This window comes from Chiloscyllium plagiosum, unplaced genomic scaffold (genome assembly GCF_037043375.1).
Source record: "Chiloscyllium plagiosum isolate Xiang-an unplaced genomic scaffold, Cpla_swu_hap1 HiC_scaffold_10, whole genome shotgun sequence".
NCBI lineage: Eukaryota > Metazoa > Chordata > Chondrichthyes > Orectolobiformes > Hemiscylliidae > Chiloscyllium > Chiloscyllium plagiosum.
Window position 1 is genome coordinate 70830286 of NW_028270148.1, and position 18024 is coordinate 70848309.

Sequence of the window (18024 nt, forward strand, 5' to 3'; positions counted from 1 at the left end):
TGAATGTTCATAACGTATTATTATTTGGGAATGTGGGTATTAAAGTGGAGGAAAATGAATTATAGTTTTCCATTCTGTGATTGTCTAACCTTTTTTTTAAAAAGATGATAAAGTAATTTTGAACAGTGAGATGAAACAACATTTACAAGATGTCATGTAATTTTAGGTACATGAAAAGCAAGTCAGCTAGAGAGATATTTTCTAAGGAGTTTGTTCACTTGAGTTTTATAACTCTGAATGGGAGAATCGACAGGCCAGAAGTAAGCTCATTTAGAGAGAAAAGGGTCATAACAACAAATATACTGTTAGTGGCAGACTCCAAGCAACCCCATGGGAGTGGGTGAAGGGGATGAGATTGCATTAGGTTTGGGCAGGCCAAATATGCCAAGGGACTTCTTGCAAATTGACCATTCTTTTTTTTTCCCTTTCTTTTGCCATTTCTTTCTTTATATCCAGAAGTGTTATCAACCAGAACTGAATTTTTTTTCCATCAGCAAATTTTCCCCCTTGTATTAACCACCTAGAGTATATCACCAATTTTACCAATTGAATAGTTTACATATAAAGCTCATTAAGGGCAATGCAGATCATCAAAGGTGAGGGAGATGTAGGGAGAATGAAAGTGGCTAAATCAAAATGGAATTAGACGGTAAATAAAGCACAGTATCCTTTGTGATGCCCACCTCTCTCTAAATGCATCAAGAGCATTGGTAGGCAACACACACTTCTCCAAGGATACCTGAGCACGAACATAACCACAGGAGAGGGGCAGACAGTCAACAGATCTGACCCCCTCCACAGCTTGCTGCCTGGACCCGTTAATAACCAACTTGACCTTTCTCAGCTGAAACCTTCAACATCGAAGGGGGCAGGCAGAGTGGAGTTGGAGAGCCCAGCTACTTCTGCAGCATCCTGAGTGGAGATTGTCATCGGGCCTGTGTGTAGCTCAACGTGAGGGGGAACACCTGGACTAATGTCTAGATTCCCCGTCCCTCTCTTGGCCCGCCTTCGGTCCTGATGGACACTGCATGGCGCGATGGAGTACAGTTATTGTTGACTTTGCAACAGCTCCTGATGGGCTTGTCTCTCAATAGCAGCTTCCAATCTGTTTGTGGAGGCTGGCAGACATCTGCAGGAGTTGCTGCAATGCTGCAGCATCTGGCTGATAACATGGTGAATTGATGGACTGGCTGCAGCACTTCAGGTTCTCAGGAATGAGGGCTAGTGTGTCCTGTACACCTGTCTGCCACTGCTGCTCCTCCCTGTGCATCTGCATAAAGTCCCTCATAGCTAAGACCACAGAGTTATCTGCTGCCAGGGGTTCAGCAGGTGCCTGGTCTCTGGAGTCCTGAGACTCTCTAGCCAGGGGTGTTTCTTCCATACCTGTCAGCACTCTGAAACTCAGTGAAGGACCTCACAGAGCCCAATGAGATGTCCTCATCCATGTTTCTGCAGGTCCAGGTGGCAGATGATGGTTCATCCTCTGCGTCCCAACAATAATCTGGGAAGGTCAAGGAACTCTTCTCTGTGGCACATGGGTTAGTCCTTAGAAGGACACATCCACCTGTAAGACAAAAGAGGAAGGAGTGTTGCAGCCACTAGCTGGTCATGGTCTTTGATGTCTGCTTAATAGGACTGTTGCAGAAGAATGATAAGTGTGACTTACTCAGGTGTCGGGTCACGTCTCTGTATCCTTGTCACTGCTAGAGCAAGAATCCTTTCCGAAGATGGGATGAGGTACAATGATGTCCAGCACCCCATCCAGAAAGGATGTGTGGCATCACACCACTCTGTTCTGGGATGTCTTCTCCTGTAATGATATAAAGGGGCTGAATAACTAAGGTAAAAGCAGGTGGCATGACTGTTCATGCTGGTATGTGTGGAGAAAAAGTGTTGGTGTGTTCCAAAGGAGTGAGGAGGCAGTGTGGAGGTCATGCAAAGTTAGTGGTGTGGGAGGATGGGGGAATAACGAGTGAGTGAAGTGAGAAGGGGTGTCCGAACATAAGTATTGTGGGAGGTGGGTGCACTGACATAGACAAGTGTGAGGCAGTAGAGAGCAGAGTGTTTCACTTAACTTGGCAAAGTGGAGAAGATCATTGACCTTTGCCCTACAGTGCATCCCAGTCCAACTGACCCTGAAGATGACATTGACCAAGTTGTAATCTCTGAAAAGGCTGGCATGGTATGGTGGCTTCCTCTAATAATCCTCTGGGAAGAGGACTCCTGTCCACTACCCTGTCCACTAGAATCTTGCCAGCTTCGCCTTCTTTGCCATATCTTTTGATGCCTGACACAGCGAGCAGAGCAGCTTTCAAATGGCGGCACTCCTGCACATGCACAGTGGATGCTAAAAGATGGCATGGCCCCAAGGGATGCTGGTCTTATGGAGGAGAAGTGCTGAGTAGCAAGTTCCTGCATGAATGTCACGTGGCAAGGTATACTGGAGATAGGACATGATTCGTGCTGTGAGGGCTCAAATCACAATTAAAATGGCCAGTTTGCTAAGATACAGCGAGAACTGGCTTGGTCTGGTGGTGTGAATCACTACAACAAATGTTATACAACTCGCACTTACCCCAAAAAAAGCAAGATTCAGTCCTATGTTTCTGCTCAGGTCCTAGGAAATACACACTGGCATTAACAGTGAGGCATATCTGCGGTCATTGTTTTCTGAAGATTTAAATAAAGACAGAGCGTGCTGCAGATAATCAGAAGCTCTAACAGCTTATCCCCTTCAGAGTAGATTTAAACCACACTATCTGACTTATTAATTTTATCACTCCCATCCCTCGTTGACCAAAATCATTTTGATTTTTCCTCGTATCAAAATAGGAAAGTAAAGGCAACAGATGAATAAGGCTACTGTATAACTGAGTGTTACAGAGTAAGGAAGGATCTGCTGCCTGCACACTATGTATCTATCTGATAGAAGTCGAGAAGGGGAGGTAAAAATTTATCACATTTTCTTCCCTTCCTATCAAAGCATCTAATGCAATGGGCATGGTGAATGTGACTAACAGCAGCATGTATCATGCACCCACCATTGTCCTCGCTGCAGTTAATTCAGTTTGCCAGACAGATTTTTTCAAATTGGTTTGAGTGTCCAGAATATAAGGAATTTTCCAAACGGCAGATAAAGTTGTCTCATTCTGAAATGATACATGAGTGCCAGGCAGCAGCTCATGGAGTCGCTAACATTTGCGCATTTCATTGTTGTCATGTCTCAGATAATACAAACTTTTAATCAATACTTTACAGACTGGATCCAAGCAGACCATTAAAATGCTCGCTACAAATCATATCATTTTTGATATTTTGAGCTCCAGACAGAGCTGAGTCTCAAGTGAATATCTCGTTAAATATTCACAGCCATCCAGAGAATTCATGCATCCTTTATTTCAGGATGGAACAACAAAAAAAAGTAACAGAATTCCATCTGTCAGACTGTCTGTTTCACAATGGACAAAAGGTAGCATCACTGTACGTAAAGATTGTGAAAGAATCCAGCATCCTGCTGTTCCATTACAACAGTTTCCTGAACCAAACAATGATGACTTGCAAGATGTCAAATGACAATGTGGCATGAATGGAGTCAACTGCCCCAAGTGTAACAGAGCCTGAGGTAACCATATCAGTTTGTACAGCCACCTATGGACTCATCCTGAGAGTGGAAGAGAGTTCATCCTTGTCTGCAAGGGACAATCAGTGATGGTGATGATGACAAATAGGAGCGTAGAATACAAGAACAAAGATATTTTGTTGAACTGCTTGACACTAGTTTGCCCTCAGCTAGGATATTGCATTCAGTTCTAGGTGCCCCACATTAGCACAAATCTGAAGGGATTAGAGAAAGTGCAGCACATGTTTATACGAATGTTCCAGTGATAAGGAATTTCAGCTATGAAGATAGATTGAAGAAAATAAAACTATTTTCTTTGGAGAAGAGAATTGCTGGGAGGAGATGTAATAGAGATATTCAAAGACATGAATATTCATGAGAAGCCTGGGCAAAATACAAAAGGCAGAAATATTCCTACTCCTGAAATGATCAAAATTGAGAAGGAACAGACTTAAAATAACTTTTAAAAGAAGCAAAAATGATATAAGGAAATGCTTTTTCATGCAGCGAGTCATGAGTGTCTGGAATGCACTGCCTGAGTGTGTGGTGGAGGCAAGTTCGATTGATGCATTCAGAAGGGAATTTGATAGTAATTTGAATCAGAACAATATGCAGAAGACATGGAGAAGGCAGGAAAATAGCAGTAGGTGAATGGTGTATTAGGAGACCCGATGCAAACACAACAAGCTGAGTCACCTCCAACTGCTGTAAAAGTTCTGTGATTCTATGAATTTGGTACCTTTGCCTGTCTTGATCTGCAAGCTAATAGGATTTACGTTTTGTTTTGAATTTTGTACTTCGTATATCGCTATATACATTGCAGTTAGATGGGTACTAGTGCATAGTTTTTCAGTGGTACCTTTGTATTTGGATGTAGTTCGTGATTTGCTTTAATTTTTTTTGTGTGATTCATGTTGCTGTGTACAATTTGTTCTTAGTTTTTAGTCAGATATGGCCACTAACTAACTGTGATCTTCCATTTAACTTGAACTATGTTTCTATTATGCAGACCATATATTCTAGAAGTAACAAAGTTGTTCCAGCATGGTATGTACTTTACAAAATATAAACTGCCTATTCATGATGCTGTTGAATAGAAAGTGCACTTTGCTTTAGATAGTTTGACAGAATGGCAATTATGATTTATTTTTAATCATGTACCTGTGAATAGTTTGAAATTCTCCATGGTTTATTTTTAATCATGTACCTGTGAATAATGATTAAAACATGACCTTCCTTTGTGAAAATAATATCTGTTACAATTCTATAAAATGTAACTATTTAGCAGAAACATTTTTGGTCTAGAGTAGCTCAGTGTTACTTTATCAATCAATAAATCCTGCATAGCAGTAGCAAAGCATCACACACCTCTATTTCTGTCTCTGCTGGATGATGCTACTGACAAGAAATCTGATTTTGATTGTTTGAACAGAGTTAACTTAAGAAACGTTTAGACAATCAGTTTTAAACACACAGCATCCCTACTGTCTATGCCACATTTTGGTAAGAAAGATCCACGCTGCTACTGTCACAGAAAAATCCAAAGTATCACTTTTTAAAACTTCTATCCTCACATTTAACTGATTGCATGGTCTCACCCTCCTGACTCTCAATAAGCTGTTCCAGCTTTACCACATTTTCCAATCTCTCTGTGGGGTTGGTAGAGAGAGAATCTTTAACCCACAGGGATGGTTGAGTTGGCATTGTGTGGGAAGATAAAAAAAAGATTGAAGGAAATTGAACCAACTTCAATTTGTCAACTTCCAGGTTTAACAGAGGTGCTTTTGGCCTCTTGTAACTTACTCATTGAAGTCAGCTCATTAGCACATGGCAAAGGAGCAATTTCGATTCAGTTAAAGAGATATGAATGTAATGATTACAGTCAGATGGGTTCTCTGGAGCCTGTGAGATTGAGGTGCTTCATTAGGATGTTTGAAATTCAGATTATTCAATCTCTGTAAATGTTCAATGCCAATAGATGATTTGCCAGGTCACTCTGAAAAATATTTTAGAGATTTGGAGACTTTCAGATGACAGTGGTAGGAAGCAGGAGGCAAGGCATCATGATTCCTTTGACAGTACATAAGATGGGGAAGGTAATCACCAACCATGGTGATGACATGCAGTGATTTGTTATAGAACAGACCTGATCCCCCTCAATATATTTTAAGAAGGTAGCCTAGACATTAACTTTCTCTTATTTTAAAGGCAAATGTAACATGCAGGGTTCCAGATGCAATTTACAACAATGGAAATAACTTAGAATAAATTACCTCTATTGGAAAACTTAGCAGAATAATCAATACAATAACTATTACTAACTAAGTGTTTCAATATAGTAACATCGCATAAACACACCTATGGCAAAAAGGCAAATTCAGAAAAATAGATTCTCACTGGGAACCCAGCTGCAGAGAGAAACCGCAGCTTCAAGCTGTAACCACAAGAGGGAAAAGATAGCTTCTACTTCTTCAAAACTCCAGTAACTTCTGCCCTGTTGAGACTCCGACAGCAGCTGTTTAAAGCTAAATCTTAAACTAAACAAAACCGAGAAATCCTGGTTGGTGAGAACTGGCCATACCCAGCTAGGCTGTTTCTACTGTTCGAAAATCCCCAAGGCCTCACAAGCTGTTTACTTTCCAAGTAGACAACTTGGCACTATCTTTACACCTCACTTTTTAAAAAAAAGAACAAAATAACCTCTTACAGCCACAGCATCGTCACAGGTGGGATCAGTGGATACTCAAAAGGGAGGTTCTCTGGAGGGACTAACAAAGTGGGCTGATGCAGAGAAGAGAGAGAGGTGCACAAGAGAGTTACAAAATAACGGAGAACAGTACTCTGAGTTTTATCATTTGGATAGAGTCCTGAGAAATTCACACAGAGAGGTAGAGAAATTCTGTGATTCTAAGGGTTAAAGTTATCACTGATCAACGGTCCTTCAAACCATTACATTGCAAGCTGCACATGAAAGCACCAAACATTTGGAAAGTTAATGCTAGAATAAAAGCCTCCAACTCAGAAATTGGGCTATGGCTCACAGTTCCACCCCAATCCTTCAGACTTTGAGGTGTATGATCAAAAGCCTATTGGTCTCTATGATGGTAACAGTGATCAAACCTTTATGGCTACCTCCTTTTAGCCATTGATATGATAGTGAGGCCCATGGTGCAATATCCGGGGCTGCTCACATTTTTCTTTTGATTCATGTATCATGCAAGCATGACATTTCAAAAATGGTTGCTCTCAAATGTCTTGCTCTACATTTCTTTCATACTTGGGTATGTTCAAAAGTGAAATTTTGCATGGCTCAATATTAAGAATATTGAGCCATGTTCCTGTTCCTTGGATGCTGCCTAACCTGCTGCACTTTTCCAGCAACACATTTTCAGCTCTGATCTCCAGCATCTGCAGACCTCACTTTCTCCTCAATATTAAGAATGCATTGCTTACACAATTTAAGAGTCGTGTTATTGATGCCAAGAAGTGTGTGGACCTGACTTTGTACTTATCCTTTTGCAAACTGAGTTGAACTCTGAATAGAAGTCCTAAAGTCACGTTATGGGCTATATAAAATATTCAAGGACATTAACTGTGTGGAACTATCATATTCCCACTTCTTTAATTTATCCAAAATTATATGATCTCAACCAGTGTCTTCTTTCATTGCAGTTGTCTCCAGACCTCGTACTGATCCCATGACAGTGATCAATAAAGGTTTGAAGAACAGACTACAAAACATTATGAAGAGGGTATGAAAAATGCTTTACGTATGGTTTATGAATGAGCCACAAAACCATTGACAGATATTTCCAAATCAGACCAACAATTACATTGGGAAAAAGATTAATCATGATATAATTTGTGTTGGCATAGAGGTTCAAATAACATCAGTATGTATTGAGAACTAGTATTTTAAAACGATAATTTACAAATATTAACAGCATAAATATACAATATAGTTATGTTTGTACAAATTTAGACAGATTGTAATTAGAGATGAGGAAAATAAAACTTGGGCAAAACTAATGCTCTTGGTTCTCCAAATTGACAATTGTACAGCTCTTGCACATATTTGGAGTGAATTCTGCCAGAAGCCATATTGATGAGGATATTAGCGTGTACAAAGTGTATAGAAAGTGGGCGAACAAGCATGTATCAACCAGCATACAACACTGCAGCTATGCCATTTAGGAGCTGAAGTCTGCAGTTAATGCTGTCTTAGTCGTACTCAGCTTAGGAGGTGAGGCAATTGGAAGGATTCTTACTGGTACTATTTAATGTGATCATCAGCTACTTAATAGATTAGCTGCTAGCTGATTGTTTTGGCTGTTGTTTCAATTCTGTCAATTTTACAGCATTTTGCATTCGTTTTAAATTACAACATCTACAAGAAGTGGAGTGGTAAGTGCTGAAAGAGTTTTCATGACTTCAAGGTTTGGCACACATCAACTGATTGCATGAATGGTTGCAGTACTCTTATAGGAATAAGAAACAAAGATCATACAGAACTGAGCAAGCTGTGAGAAAGGGAGGAGGAGAAGCAGGTGAACAGCTATCAGCAGGACCATAACCAAGGGTTAAGGGAACAATTCTCCTATTTGAATCGCAGTAAATAACTAGATGTGAGATATCTTCCTTTCAATAAGGATCATGATTTGGAGATACTGGTGTTGGACTGGGGTGTACAAAGTTAAAAATCACACAACACCAGGTTATAGTCCAACAGGTTTAATTGGAAGCAATTGCTTTCGGAGCGACGCTCCTTCATCAGGTGATGGTAGAAGAAACCGAGCAAAGGCTATGGCAACAGATGAATGGGCACCGCACAACAATCAACAGACAGGAGGGTTCCCTCCCAGTTGGGGAACACTTCAGCGGTCCAGGACATTTGACCTCGGACCTTCGGGTGACCATCCTCCAAGGCGGACGTCAGGACAGGCAGCAGTGAAAAGTGACCGAGCAGAGGCTGATAGCTAAGTTCGGTACCCATAGGGAGGGCCTCAACCAGGACCTGGGGTTCATGTCACAATACAGGTGACCAACATTGCACTATACACACGCAGACACTTTTACACACACACACAGAGGCACTCCTATACACACACATACACACGGACACTCACACACACCCTTACAGACACACACACTCCCACATGCATCCTCTCAGAGACTTAGACCACTCTAACTCACGTACACACATATACACTCTCTCACAGACACTCACAACCCCCCACCCCAGACACAGACACACACTCCCACACTCACACATGCACCCCCTCACAGACTTAAGACACTCTATACTCACATACACACACATATACACCCTCTCGCATACTCACAACCCCTCAACCCAGACAGACAGACACACACACACAAAGACCCACATGCACACATATACATATATTTTGTGGGGTGAATTTGTACTTGCATAGTTACATTGTACTTTGCTCAAAAACTGCATGAATTCATGTAAAACTCTGTTATCTCACTTTTTAGATTAGAATCAATCTAAACATTATGGCACAGATAGAGAACACAGGGGGCTAACACCTTCAACATATTGTCTGGCTAACACCAATTGTTACAGTTAACCTGAGAATGCAATTTTAAAAAAAAGATTTTGTGATTTACACATGAAAGAAGTGAAACTATCATGGTATTTGAACAGATGAAAGACTCAACAGACAATCAAGGTATTTTTCAATGTATAATTTCAGTTACATCACACTGTAAATTTTTGCTATAAATTCTGTGCCTTACAATTGTGTCCTCCACAGCCACCTGATGAAGGAGCGGTGCTCTAAAAGCTAGTGCTTCCAATTAAACCTGTTGGACTATAACCTGGTGTTGTGTGATTTTTAACTTTCAATAAGGATACGGAGGTGCTAGCATTAGACTGGGACAGACAAAGTCATAAGTTACACAACACCAGGTTATAGTCCAACACTAGAGGATAGTAATAGCATTTCAAAACAGGTTTATTTGAAATCACAAACAGGTGCAGTCCTGATGAAAGAGCAGTAGTTTGAAAGCTTGTGATTTCTGACTTTTTCAATAAGGACATCTTGAAGGCAAAAATAAAACAAAATGCATGAATTAATGGCACAAGTACAATTTATTGGGAATGATCTTACAGGTATTATAGAGACATCACTATGAGGAGACTGAAGTTAGGAACTAAATATTCAGGGGTATGTGACCATTTTAAAGGATAGACAGAGGTGGTTTTGTTAGTACAAAATAGTACATGAGCAAGAAATGATTTGGATTAGATAATGTATTATCCATATGGGTGGAGGTAAGAAGTAAAAAGGGGAATAAGACAGTGGTGGGAGTAGTCTATAAGATACGAACAGTAGCTGTTTCTGTTGTGAGAGAATAAATCAGGAGATAAAAGGCTGAACCTAATTATTAGTGACTTTAATCTTCATGTGGCTGGGAAAATCAAGTTCCAGAAGTAGCCACAAGGAAGAATTCATAGAGTGTATATGGAATAGTTTCCAAGTCACTATGTTGTGGATCCAATCCGAGATCTGGCTGTTTTGGAATTGGTGATGTGTAATGAAGTGGGTTTAATGAACTACCTCTGAATAAAGTATTGTCTATGGAGCAGGCCATAACATGGAAGAACTTAACATTTAGTTTGACAGTGTGAAATTTGGGTCAGAAACAAGAGTGTTAAATTTAAACACAGATACATACATGGGATTGATAGCGGAGTTGACTGGAGTAGACTGGGAAAGGAGTTTAGCAGAAAAGATAGTTGATGAAATTTTTTTTTTAAAGAGTTCTTGGTTGACAGCAAGAATGTGTCCCATTGAGTAAAAAAGATTCTTGGAAGGGGTATGGTTAACCAGGGAAGTTAAACAAGTATCAGATTGAAAGAAAAAAAAACAATGTAGCAATGATTACTGGTAAATCAGAGGTTTGGGAAAGTTTTGGGAAAGCCATTTAGAGAATGAGGCTGGGGAAAAAAATAATGGGGAGCCAGAAGGAATTGAACAAATACTTTGCATCCTTCTTCATGGTAGAGGATAGTAATAGCATTTCAAAAATGTTAATTAACCAAGGGACTAAAAGAGGAAAGGAAATAAACACAATCACTGTTACTAGAGAAAAGAGTACTTTGGAAACTAATGAGGCTAAAGACTGACAAGTCTCCCGGACCTGATGGGTTTTATTCTACGATTTTAAAGGAAATAGTTGCAGAAATAGTGGATGCACTGATAGTAATGTTTCAAGAATCCTTGGCATCTGGAAAAGTCCCAGAGGATTAGAAAACTGCTGGTTAATTTATTCAAAAGGGGAAAGTGACAAAAAAAAAGTTAACTATAGGCAAATTAGTTTAACTTCTGTCATTGGGAAACTGTTGGAGTCCATTTTAAGGAATATAATAACAGGACATTTAGAAATAAATAATAAAATCAAGCAGAGTCAATATGGCTTCATGAAGATGAAACAAACAAACTTTGAGTGTAGGAGTTGGAATATTATGTTGAGATTGTAAAGGATGTTGGGGAGGCCTCTTCTGGAGTACTGTATCCAGTTCTGGTTGCCCTATTATGGGAAGGATATTATTAACCTGGAGAGGGTTCCGAAGAGATTTACCAGGGGGTTGCTGGGTATGGAAGGTTTGAGTTATAAGGAGAGGCTGGTAAGCTAGGACCATTTTCACTGGAGTGTAGGAGGTGAAGAGGTGACCTTTTGACATTTATAAAATCATGAGGGGTATGGATGATAGTGGTTGTAAGTTTGGAACATACTATCTTTGATCTTTGGTGAATTTCTGTAATGCATATTGTACATAGTCCACATTGCTACTGTTGAATATCGGTGTGGATGGGAGGGTGTAGATGTGGTCTAAGTCAATTAGACTGCTTTGTCCTGGATAGTATCAAGTTTCTTCAGTGTTGTTGGAGCTGCACATGTTCAGGCAAATGGGGAGTGTTCCATCACACCCCTGACTTGTGCCTTATAGATGGAGGACAGACTTTGGGTAGTCAGGAAGTGAATTCCTCAGTGCAAGATTCTAACCTGTTCTTGTAACCACAGTATTTATATGGTAAGTATATTTCACTTTCTGTCAATGGTAATCCAAGATGTTGATAGTTGAGGTTCAGTAATCATAATGTCATTGACTGTCAAAGGCTAATGGTTAGATAATCTCTAATTGGAGATGGTCATTACTGGCATTAATGTTACTTGAAATTTATCAGCCCTAGCCTGGATGTTATTCAGTTCTGGTTGCATTTGAACACAGACTGACAATATATAAGGACATGTGCAATTACCAGCCAACATCCCCACTTCTGACCTAATAATGAAGAGAAATACTGCAGTGATTGGGACTGAGGTCATTGACCTTCAACAACAACAACCATCTTTCTTTGTGCTAGGTATGATTTCAAGCAATTGAGCGTTTTCACAATCTGTGTTGTCTCCAATTTTGCAAGGGTTCCTTAATTCCAATGCTGCCTTGATGTCAATGAAAGTCACTCCCATGGAATTCAGCTCTCTGGAATTCAGCTCCTTTGTCCATGTTTGGGTCAAGGAGGGAGGAATTGGCAGTGCTGAGTCCAAGGGTTGGGACTGCGATAAGGTGAGGGGGAGGGGAAATGAGAAAGCTGGAGAAATCTGCATTCATCCCTTGTGGTTGGAGGGTTCCTAGGCGGAAGATGAGGTGCTCTTCCTCCAGGCATCGTGTTGCCATGGTCTGGCGATGGAGGAGGCCAAGGACCTGCATGTCCTTGGCGGAGTGGGAGGGGGGGTTAAAGTGTTCAGCCATGAGGCGGTTGGGTTGGTTGGTGCGGGTGTCCCAGAGGTGTTCTCTGAAACTTGGTGTTGCTGAGTCTGAGGGTTGGGACTGAGATAAGGTGGGGGGAGGGGAAATGAGGAAGCTGGAGAAATCTGCATTCATCCCTTGTGGTTGGAGGGTTCCTAGGCGGAAGATGAGGCGCTCTTCCTCCAGGCGTTGTGTTGCCATGGTCTGGCGATGGAGGAGGCAACACTTTAACTCCCCCTCCCACTCCGCCAAGACATGCAGGTCCTTGGCCTCCTCCATCGCCAGACCATGGCAACATGACGCCTGGAGGAAGAGCGCCTCATCTTCCACCCAGGAACCCTCCAACCACAAGGGATGAATGCAGATTTCTCCAGCTTCCTCATTTCCCCTCCCCTCACCTTATCTCAGTCCCAACGCTCAGACTCTGCACCGCCGTCTTGACCTGCAATCTTTTTCCTGACCTCTCTGCCCCCACCCCCTCTCCGGCCTATCACCCTCACCTTAACCTCCTTCCACCTATCGCATTCCCAATGCCCGTCCCCCAAGTCCCTCCTCCCTACCTTTTATCTTAGCCTGCTTGGACACCTTCCTCATTCCTGAAGAAGGGCTTATGCCCGAAACGTCGATTCTCCTGCTCCTTGGATGCTGCCTGACCTGCTGCACTTTTCCAGCAACACATTTTTCAGCTCATGTTTGGATCAAGGCTGCAATGTGGTCAAGAGTTAAGTGGCCCCAGAGGAACCAAACTGAATGACAGTGCCTTTGCCTGTCCTAGTTCTTCTGTATAGACCTTGAAGGATGAACAGTGGAGTTAATGACTTTCTTTGAAAATGTTTGTAGGTGACCTTGGAAGATGATTTTGATTAGCAAGACATTTTATGCTCAGTAGTTTTATATTCAGTTGAGATGCCTTTGTTTCCTCAAACGGTGATCACATTTGCGCACCACTTTTGCCACTCTGCCAATGCTCTTGCTGTTGCCAGTTATCCCTGAGGTGGCACATACTTTAGCCTGGCCTTCCATTTTCTTCTTGTGCCACAGCTGAAGGTTAGGAGAAAGTGAGGACTGCAGATGCTGGAGATCAGAGCTTAAAAATGTGTTGCTGGAAAAGCGCAGCAGGTCAGGTAGCATCAAAGGAACAGGAGAATCGATGTTTTGGGCATAAGCCCTTCTTCAGGAATGATTCTCTTGTTCCTTTGATGCTGCCTGACCTGCTGCGCTTTTCCAGCAACACAGCTGAAGGTTGGCTGCTAAGGTTGTGCAACATCCAAAGAGGGAAGATTTGGAAGACCCAAAAGAATGGACACCGGATCTAACTTAACCTCAGTTCCCAAAACCTCTTCCAACACACTCACTATGGCATCCCAATTACTGCAAATCTTGTGGCATGACCACAAGCAATGAGTGAGAGTGCCCATATCCATTTTACACTTAGGGCACATTGGGGACACTCCTGTCTTAAATTTTGCAACCCATTCCGGTGCCAAGTGAGCCCTATGGAGTACCTTCAGTTGAATAGCCTGGGTCCTATTGCAAATTGAGATCTTCCTCACATTTTCCCAGATATCCTCCCACATCTCTGATGAGATCTCTGCCCCCAATTCTTGAGTCCAGGTTCTGCATAGCCACTCAATATCTTTCGAAACATTACTTCCTAATAAGTGATAGAGGGTGCTAACCGAGAGGGCGCTCCTCAACCACAGCACTCTCCTCTCTGTATCTGACTTGTAGGGACTAACCATTAATGTAATCTTTTTTTGTATGAAGTCTCTAACCTGGAAGTAATGAAAGGGATCTCTCCTAGGTAGCTCAAATTTCTGACTCAGCTGCCTGAAGGACGTCATGACCTCCCATCAAATAGATCTCCCAGCAGGAGATTCCTCTGGACTCTGAGAACATACAGCCAGAGTCCATCGATCCTGGCTGGAATCCAAATATTCCCACCATGGGAGTGAAAGAGAAAGTTTTTTCGTAAATTGCCCTCGCCCTACCACATCATTCTCCATGCTTTAACTGTTGCTTAGGACAATTCGGTTTCTGTAGTGGTTCACAACAATTCTCATCTTGTCCATAAACAACAAATTAATGAGGGGGCATTTTGTTTTGGGGCCTCAATGTCCAACGAGATTGACCACGGGTCTTGACAGGCCCATTCAACCAATTGGTATTCCTTAAAGTCTGGAAAATCTAAACCCCGTCTTTCCTGCGGAAGCTGCAATTTATCCAGCTTAATAAGAGGCTGCCTATGATGCCAGATAAAAGATCCAAGTCAAATGTAAAGCCTGCATAGTCCTTGCCTTGGCAGCAACTATGGGCGCATTTGCATGGGATACAATAAGTGAGAAAGAACATTCATTTTGACCAGAGCTGTTCTGCCCAAGCAAGATATCGGAAGATCTTCCCTGAGCCAAAGGTCCTGCCTTATCTTCTTTAACAACTGCACATAGTTGGCTTTATATAGTTGATCAAAGACAGTGGTGATAAAAACATCTAAATACAGAAAAACCCCCTGTGACCACCGGAAAGGGAAATGAGTTTCATCACCAAAATTGGGCATCCGAGTAAGGTCCCCAACAGGCATGGCCTCCGATTTCATGAAATTAATTTTATACTCTGAAAACAAACCAAATAGATTAATCACTTGTGTTAAATAGGGCACAGATGTCATTGGATCAGTTAAAAAGAGAAAGACATCATCTGTGTAGAGGGTGATTTTATGCCTGCCTGACCCTACCTCCGGGGCAGTTATATTAGGATCTGTCCGGATGCCTTCCGCCAGCGGCTCGATCACCAGTGTGATCACTAGCGGCGAGAGAGGGCACTCTTGACGGCAGCCTCTGCCGACACAAAAACTATCTGACCTTATACCATTAGTGAGAGCCACTGCTTTCGGATCACTATACAGCACTGCCACCCATTTGGCAAAAACTCCTCCAAGTCTAAACCGTTCCAGGACATAAAAGAGGTACGGCCACTCCACCCGATCAAACACTTTCTCTGCATCCAGGGAGACTACCAAACCCAGGATCATTCTTTGCTGGCATATTTGGACCATATTTGATACTCTTCTAATATTGTTGGTAGGTCTACGACCCTCAATAAAACCTGTCTGGTCCTCCTTTACAACAAAAGGCAAATACCCTCTCCAGCCCTAATGCCAGTATTTTTGACAGGATTTTAAAATCTATGTTCAGTAACAATATGGGCCTATACGAAGTGCAATCTTCTAGGGTTTTCCTTTTCTTAAGAGTAAGAGAAATATTTACTTCTCTCAAAGAAGATGGGAGGCGGTCCTGACTGAATGAGTAATTGTACATACCCAAGAGTGGCCCGGCCAGCTTGTCTATAAACTCCTTATAAAACACTTTGAAATCCATCTGGGCCGGGCGCTTTACCACTCTGGAGCAGCCTCATTGCCTCCTGTATTTCCTGAATTGTCAGGGGGGCATTCAGAAAGGACGCCTGCTCTGAGGTTACACCCGGAAGATCCAGGGTCTTAAAAAAGGATTCCATCTTCATCATTCTGTCCTCACAGTCCTCCGAACAGTACAGCTCAAAATAAAACTTGCTAAATGCTGCGTTAATCTTTTTAGCATTGCAAGTAAGAGTACCAGCACTCTCTCTGATGGATATAATAGATTGGGGGGGCATTCTTTTTTCTGGCCAAGTACGCTAGGTATCGACCCGGTTTATTCACCATACTCAAATAATGTCTGTTTTGTAAAAGAGATATCCCTCTTTACTGTCTGGGTGAGTGCAGCATTCAAAGTAGCCCTAAGGGCTGTATTCCGCTGCAATTTAATTGCAGATGGTCTGTTGAAGTGTGCCAACTCAGCTGCCTTCAGGCAAGCCTCAAACAAACGTTGCTGTTCTCACCTCTGCCGCTTCCGGATTGTAGAGTAAGAAATAATCAAACCTTGTGCATAGGCCTCGGCAGTCTCCCGCAGCACCGATGTATTACTGGCCGTACCTAAATTAATATCCCAAAATATTTTAAACTCCTGCAAAAAAAACTCTATAAACTAGCTATCTTTCAGGAGGAAAGGGTCCATGCGCCAGTGTTGGGAGCCCGTCCTGCCACCACCAGTCTTGACATCCATGTACACTGCCGCATGATCAGATGCTATGTTCCCTATTCTGCAAGACCAATACCAAATTCAAAAAGGTCAATCGGACAAAAAGAATGTCAATTCTAGTATAGCACTTATGTGGATTAGAAAAAAAGGTAAAATCTCTACCCTCAGGCTGAAGACATCTCCACATGTCCACCAACCCCAGCTCCCTGTTCAGGTCCACCAACTGCCTGGATTGCAGGGATATATCCACACGACCGGGGCATCCTGTCCACCTTGGGGTCAATAACGTGATTAAAGTCTCCCCCTGTAATTGTATGACGCGCCCCAAGGGTCATCAATATAGAAAGTGCATCAGTTAAGAATTTAAGAGGATGTGCTGGGGTGGGGGTGAGGTGGTGTGTGGTTGGCAATATACATTCAGAATCCCATATTCCTCTCCATGTATTAAAGCTTTAAAAATTATGAATTGCCCACACTCATCCTTAATTTGGCCTAGCATTTGAAATGGGAGGTTTTTCCAGATGAGAATAGCAACTCCTCCACTTTTCGAATTATAGGATGAGAAAAACACCCTGATTGGAATACCAACATTCCCACTATGGGAGTGAAAGGGAAAGTTTTTTGTAAATTGCCCTCGCCCTGCTGCATCATTCTCCATGCTTTAACTGTGTTTAGGACAATCTGCAGTGGTCCATAACAGTTCTCATCTTGGCCGAATCCTCCCTGTTGCAACTTCAAATGCTTCTTATTGGTTAAATGTATTTCTTGTAATAAGGCTACATTGACCCTCTCTTTTCTAAGGCTTGACAGTATCTTTTTTCTCTTAATTGGTGAATGACTCCCCTTAATGTTCCAGGTGCACCATTTAAATGAATGGCTAGCCATGATTGTCCGAAACAGTCCATGACCCCCCGGGAGGAAGAACCCCACTCATTGCGTGCCGAGTGAAAATCATAAATAGTTCATATAAGTTTAAAAATGCAACTCCCAAAACTACCAAATCAAAACTTCTAACAGCTATTTCTACAACATACCAACATAAAACATAAATGAAAGGAGACTTTCCCCCTTGTGCACAGGGGGGCACTCATACCACCCATTAGCCCCACCATGACTCCTTCTACCTGAAGCTATGCCCCTGCCCAGACAACACCAAGTAAGAAAACAAAACCAACATCTTATAACAAGAATGTTAAAAGTGGGCACTCAATCTGTCCCCTCCATACTGTAACCGTAGAACAAAGAAAAGACATAGAAACTCTCCCCACTTCCTCCCACCGCCACCTCCCCCATCCCAAACCTGAAAAGAAAAATAAAAGGAAATAATAAGAAAAGAAAACCCAGGAAAACAAAGGATGATGGAAGGGAGAGAGAAGGCAGAGGAGAGGAAAAAAATTAAGTAATTATGACCCTGACACGTATTAAAAAAAACCACACCCCAACAACCAAGTAAACCAGGCAAATTACAGAGACAAAAAAACGGAATAAACATAATTATTCAAGCCAGTCAGTCTATTTTAAAGCATCCAAGAAGACATTTGCCT

At 41.9% G+C, this 18024-nt stretch overlaps 1 protein-coding gene across 4 annotated transcripts in view; it reads left to right on the forward strand.

The window, feature by feature from the left end:
- LOC122552907 (uncharacterized) overlaps positions 1 to 18024 on the forward strand; it is a 147521-nt gene that overhangs the window by 80445 nt on the left and 49052 nt on the right. For 3 of the 4 annotated variants that reach the window (XM_087990975.1, XM_043696112.2, XM_087990974.1), the window contains 2 exons: positions 4629 to 4666; positions 7292 to 7371. The exons of the other annotated variant lie outside the window; for it this stretch is intronic. In XM_087990975.1, coding sequence (XP_087847101.1) covers positions 4629 to 4666; positions 7292 to 7371 — 118 coding nt within the window. The remainder of the gene's footprint in view (positions 1 to 4628; positions 4667 to 7291; positions 7372 to 18024) is intronic. 4 annotated transcript variants of the gene reach the window in all.